This window comes from Gobius niger (genome assembly GCF_951799975.1).
Source record: "Gobius niger genome assembly, chromosome: 1".
NCBI classification, from domain to species: domain Eukaryota; kingdom Metazoa; phylum Chordata; class Actinopteri; order Gobiiformes; family Gobiidae; genus Gobius; species Gobius niger.
Window position 1 is genome coordinate 34,643,449 of NC_136852.1, and position 5,710 is coordinate 34,649,158.

The following is a 5,710-nucleotide window of genomic DNA, read 5'->3' on the forward strand; positions in this document are numbered from 1 at the left end:
AGCGGGTACGTCATACGTCATATATCATCTCATACCATGATACGATTGGCCATGGCTACGTGCAGACGCATGATAGACTTTTTTTTTTTTCGTATCGCCCAATAAACGACTATGGACGATCGTAAACCACACCTCTCCTACGAGAAAATGAATTGGTGGTCCCCAGACTAAATATCACTTGTGATTTTAGTCTGGTGCTAGCCAGGCTAATCTAAATATACAAAAGTAACAAAGGTAAAGCATAATGGGAGAAGTCCCCTACCTTGGATGAATGATGTATTATGGAAATTGATGAGAGAAAGAGACTCAGCTCTAAAAATAAATTTTAAAACAAAACTCGATTAATATTTACTGGGCTTCAAAATAAAGTTACACAGGTTTTTAGAAAAGCTAGGGCGACATTCATTCTTAATATAATTAAACAGGCACAGGGAAATTCCAAAAAGCTGTGGCAAACAAACAAAACAAACAAAATTACAGGAAGAGGGAAACCAAAATGCACGACCGTAGGGCTTAAAACAGATAAACTTACATTAATGATGGTACAGTGGCTGATCACTTCAGCAACTATTTTATAGACTCTGTGAACGAAATCACATCACAAACCTCTGGTTCCCTTCAATTGTTCTCACCGCCTGCATTTCTGTCCAATACTGCACTAAAATTCCAAAGTATTGATGATGCCAAAACAGATAAAATAATACAATCTATCAAATTCAAAGGCCAAAGACTACTGGGGACTTGATAACACGCTTATCAAAAACACAGGGAGACTCTAACAACAACAATAACCCAAATTGTTAACAAATCTATTAATGAAAGTGTCTTTAAAGTAGCAGTTAGTACCCCAATTCATAAATCTGGTAGTAAAAATGAGGTTAGTAACTATAGACCCATTAGTATACTACCTGTAGTATCAAAAATATTAGGAAAAGCAATCATAGGGCACAACATCTAAATGATAACAATGCTTTGCACCAAATGCAATTTGGTTTTCGCAGACATCATTCCATTGACGCTGCCTGCTGCTAACGGAGAGCATTAGGGCCGGTTTGGACAAGGGGGGCACGGTGGGTGCCGTGTTCTTGGACTTACGAAAGGCCTTGGACACGGTAAACCAATCTGTCCTCCTGTCCCGGTTTGCCCAGTGAAGCACTGGAATGGTTATATTCATACCTTACTGACCGGACACAGTGTGTGAGAACAAATAATGCAATGTCCTCCTTTAAGCCTTGCACAACCGGGGTCCCACAAGGATCAATCCTGGGGCCCTTGCTGTTCAGCATTTATATTAATCACCTCCCTGATGTGTGCAAAGACCTGGATATGCAGATGATGCCGTCATATTCACACATGGAAAGGATATGCAGACAGTGGCCTCAAAGTTGTCTTCAGCATTGGAAGAAATCCAAAATTGGCTCCAATCCTCATGTCTGACATTTAACACTCGTAAAACAGTTGGCATGTATTTTCACAAAACAAATAATACAAAGGAGATGCCTAACATCTATGTGAATGGAGAGGCACTAAAAAATGTAACAGAAACAAAATACTTAGGGCTCTATTTAGACCAAACACTGACGTTCAAAAAGCGTATTAAAAAGGTAACCAACACAATTAAATATAATATTTCCTCTCTAAACATATGCGGAACAGCCTGACAGACGCGGCGGCTTTCACTTATTTCAACGCCATGATAATTCCTCACTTTACTGACTGTTTATCCAGCTGGTCACAGGCAAAGGAGACCACACTCAAAGCACTCAGATCCGTGTATAATCAGGCTTTAAAGGCACTCGATAAAAAAACACTTCATCATCATCACTGCAATATACTGAGTAAGTACAAACTGCTCAGTTTTGACAATCTAATTTTATACAATAATCTAAGAACTATATTCAAAATCACCAATGACGCAGCTCCACCACCACTGAAGAACTTTGTCACTTTGTTCTGAGCAAAACACTAGAGCCACTCGATCCACTGCAAATAAAAACTGTCATTCCAAAAAGATGGTCAGCCTTTGCACGATGTGCCTCCTCGTGTCGCTCCATTAAACAGTGGAACGAACTTCCAGACCGTCTGAAACTGTCTGTGGATTTTAATAGTTTTACTCGATATTTGAAAATATATATTTTAGATCATCAGTCGTGTCAGCATTAATGAATGTATTGTAAACTATAGAGATTGTAATAATAACAATAATAATAACAATAATAATAATAATAATAATAATAATAATCATAATAATAATAATAATAATAATAATAATAATAATAATAATAATCAGTTTAAACTAGGGTTGTTCTCAAATGTTGCGTGCCGGCGCTGGGGTGCTCTGTCCGACAGTGGTGCTGTGGGTCCCTTCACTGGAGCCCGTCATGGCACAACGTCCCTTTGAACAGCGCACACATGGTGGCGCTAACGGGTAGCTTAGGCCACTTAAGCAAAATATCTAACTATTCATTTGGCTCCGCGGCAGTACACTGAGCTCTGCCCGTCGCTGTCTTGCATTTATATCTGTGTGTGATTTGGGTCTGTCCAGCGGTCGGCGGGGACTCAATTATAAAATCTGTATCTCATGGAATAAACAGACATCTGTGTTTAAAGGTTTTAAATCAGGCATACATAAATTCTACTTAACTAATGGAACACTAGTTCAACACAGCAGACCGAGCGCTGCCCTTTTTCAATGGAACGTACCTGTGTGTCCCAAAGCTAAAGGGACTAGATGCAAGTTGGTCATTTTTATACTCACTACTGCCACCTCAGGTCTTACGCGTAACTGCAGGTTCTGTATTAAAGGGATATTTCAGGATTTTTGACACAGGGCCTTATTCCCTCGTTATCCAGAGTGTTGCTGATTTCTGGAGATATTTTTTTCTTAAATTCATGCAGCTCTTATATTTGAAAAGCTTAGTGGCGCTAGGCTAGTGCATTTCTATGGTATCAGCTAGCCTGCATTTAAAACAATCTCACCCGCTCCACAGAGCACCTGAGGCAAATCACTTATAACACCAGACTAACCATATAAACGTCTGTGTCGATAGAATCATTAGAACTGTTTTGCATTTATATTTGAGCAGCATCAGCTTCGTGGTTGTATAAGCTACGCAGCGGCGGAGGGATCTGCTTGAAAATAGTCCCTCAAAATTCATGTGATGCAGGTCAGTAATATTCCAAAAATGATTCTATGGACACAGACATTTATATGGTTAGTCTGGTGATATCAGTGATTTGCCTCAGGTGCTCTGTGGAGCGGGTCACACTGTTTTTAATGCAGGCTAGCTGATACCATAGACATGTACTAGCCTAGCGCCACTAAGCTCTTCAAATATAAGAACTGCATGAATTTAAGAAAAAAAATATCTCCAGAAATCAGCAACACTCTGGAAAACTAGGAAATGAGGCCCTGTGTCAAAAATCTCCAAAATCCCTCTAAGCTCGTGCCTTTTTAGAGGCAGTTGTGGTGAACAGGTCTGAGCTCCTTCTACACATTAGAACATGGCTGGAACATGTAGGGGGAGGAAAATACTTTTTTAATTTTTTTTTTTTAAGCTCTGTATATTCCATTTAACGTCCACTGTGTGACCCTACGTCTGGTGTCCTTTGGGTGTTGGGCGACAGTGGTGCAGGTGGTCTCATGGTTGGAGGGTTGGGGCTCTTGCAGGTGCACACAGCCGTAGTGTCAGTGCTTAATTAGTAGATTGGTAGTTTCAGGAACACTTTTGGTCTGATGTGATGGATTGGGGGAACAGGCCAAAACAGTTGCTGGAACACTCTCATGTAACACCATTATATCAAATCAAATCTTTGCAGAATCCTCATTATTAGTTCCCGGATCCTTACCCTGAAAACCTGGAAAGGTGGGGGAATGCGTACCCCCAAACGGGGGATCAAATTAAGCACTGCGTAGTCCTTGGGCAAGACACTTCAACCACCTGGCCTCCAGCGCACTTTGGTGTATGCATGGGTGAGTGGTTGCTTGCTGTAAAGCGCTGAGTGCCTCATGGAGGTTTGCTTACCACTCTAATATGACTGTATTATCTCCATTCCCACTGCGGCGTCATCAGACTGGGATAAGTGAATAAAAAATGCATTATAAATAAAACTTTATTCATTTAGAGTTTTCATAATGACATTGTTTTAGAGATACTCTGGCTGCTTGGTTTGAGGCGGTGCAGTGGTATATATGTTTATCTGGAGGTCATAGGGTCACACTTCACCCCTCTTGCCCTCTCCAGATTCCAGTCCCAGCAATATGAATAATATAGAACATGGACTCAGAAAAGCACATATCAGTGTTCTGCAGTATGCTGGTTCTCTGAGCGCCTGTGCCTCAGGATCACAGCGCACGCAGCTATGAACAAATCATAGAAAAGACTACAGATGTGCCAAAGTACAGTATATTATAAGGCATAAATGGTTAGCATAGATGTAAACCACTCTGCTGAAAGCCAGCCATCCCAGAGCCAGAGACAGCGCCTCCTTATGGAGAACATGAGCATCATCCACTCGGAGCACTTCCACGGACAATACTTAATCATACATTCAGTCCATTTGGTTTGTGCCCCAGGACACACTGGTCACATTCAGAAACCCTGACTGATGCTCAGGGGCCCTGGCTCACAGAGGGGCCCCTGTAGCGGTCCATGATGCTCAACACGTCTTCCATGATAGAGGGGCCCAGGTCCAGGTTGAGTGAGGCCAATATGGAGTCTCTTCTGGGTAGTGTGGTGGGGGATTCCTCACTGCGCAGGTCCTCATTACTCAGAGCAGCATCGGAGTCCAGAGAGAGGCCCTGCGGGACCCCCAGGGGTCCACATGTGTCAAACAAGGAGTCCTCAGAAGATGAGCCTGATGAGGTTACCAGCCGTTGTATGGTGTAGGCCAGTGAATTGTCCCGATGAGGTGGACCTGGGGCGGGTGCATGCTGATGGGGCGTGTTCAGGTGTGGGTAGTGGGTGGGTCCATGCTGATGGGGCGTGTTCAGGTGTGGGTAGTGGGTGGGTCCATGCTGAGGTGGTGGGTCCAGGTGTGGGTAGTGGGTGGCTCCATGCTGAGGGGGCGGGTCCAGGTGCAAGCGAGGGGGTTTTGGAGGGGCCTGGTCCTGGGAGATGAGGCTCCACTGTAGGGGGTCCTGATGAGGGCTGACGGCCTGGGGTGAAGGCTCGTGTCCATTATGAGGGGCCCTTAGGGAAGGTAAGATGTCCATACTGCCCTGGAGGAAGGCCACATCGCCAAACATATCGTCCTGGCCCTGGGGCCCCACGTGAGCACTGTGCCTCACGTCCCCCAGGGGAGGGCTGATCATGTCCCCAGACAGGATGTCCCGTAGCTTTGGCCTCCTGCCTTTCCTGTCAGTGGGGGCTTTCAGGTAGATGGGAGTTTTAGCGGGCATGGTCCAGTGACCTGTGAAGACAGACAAGTTAGGACTTTATGATTCTACAAAGGGATTTGTTTCACAATAACATTCCCGTGGTCAGCTCTGGGTGTGTTCACGCTCAGTCCACTTCAGACGAGGGAACTCACTTCCGGAGCAATCTGTGCCCAGCGCTAAGCAAACAGAAATGTTACAAGTTAGTGCTATTTTCCTCATGTGCATAAAGTGGATTTTGTCAGGGAGTACACCAGGGCTGAGCAGACCTTTAGTGTTAGTTGGGTCACGCAGTCTGTTCCATACTTTGGGCCTGAGGCGGAACCCTGGGGC

General features: G+C 44.2%; 1 protein-coding gene across 1 annotated transcript; it reads right to left on the reverse strand.

The window, feature by feature from the left end:
* Positions 1–4,088: 4,088 nt before the first annotated feature.
* LOC306970139 (uncharacterized protein) lies at positions 4,089–5,406 on the reverse strand. The gene has a single exon (XM_079566005.1). The coding sequence runs from the start codon at positions 5,399–5,401 to the stop codon at positions 4,613–4,615; it is 789 nt and encodes a 262-aa protein (XP_079422131.1). The 5' UTR covers positions 5,402–5,406; the 3' UTR covers positions 4,089–4,612.
* Between the last annotated feature and the right edge of the window lie 304 nt (positions 5,407–5,710).

Coding starts and splice junctions, on each gene's coding strand:
- LOC306970139 (XM_079566005.1), bottom strand. CDS start 5,401: ATGCCCGCTAAAACTCCCATCTACCTGAAAGCCCCCACTGACAGGAAA.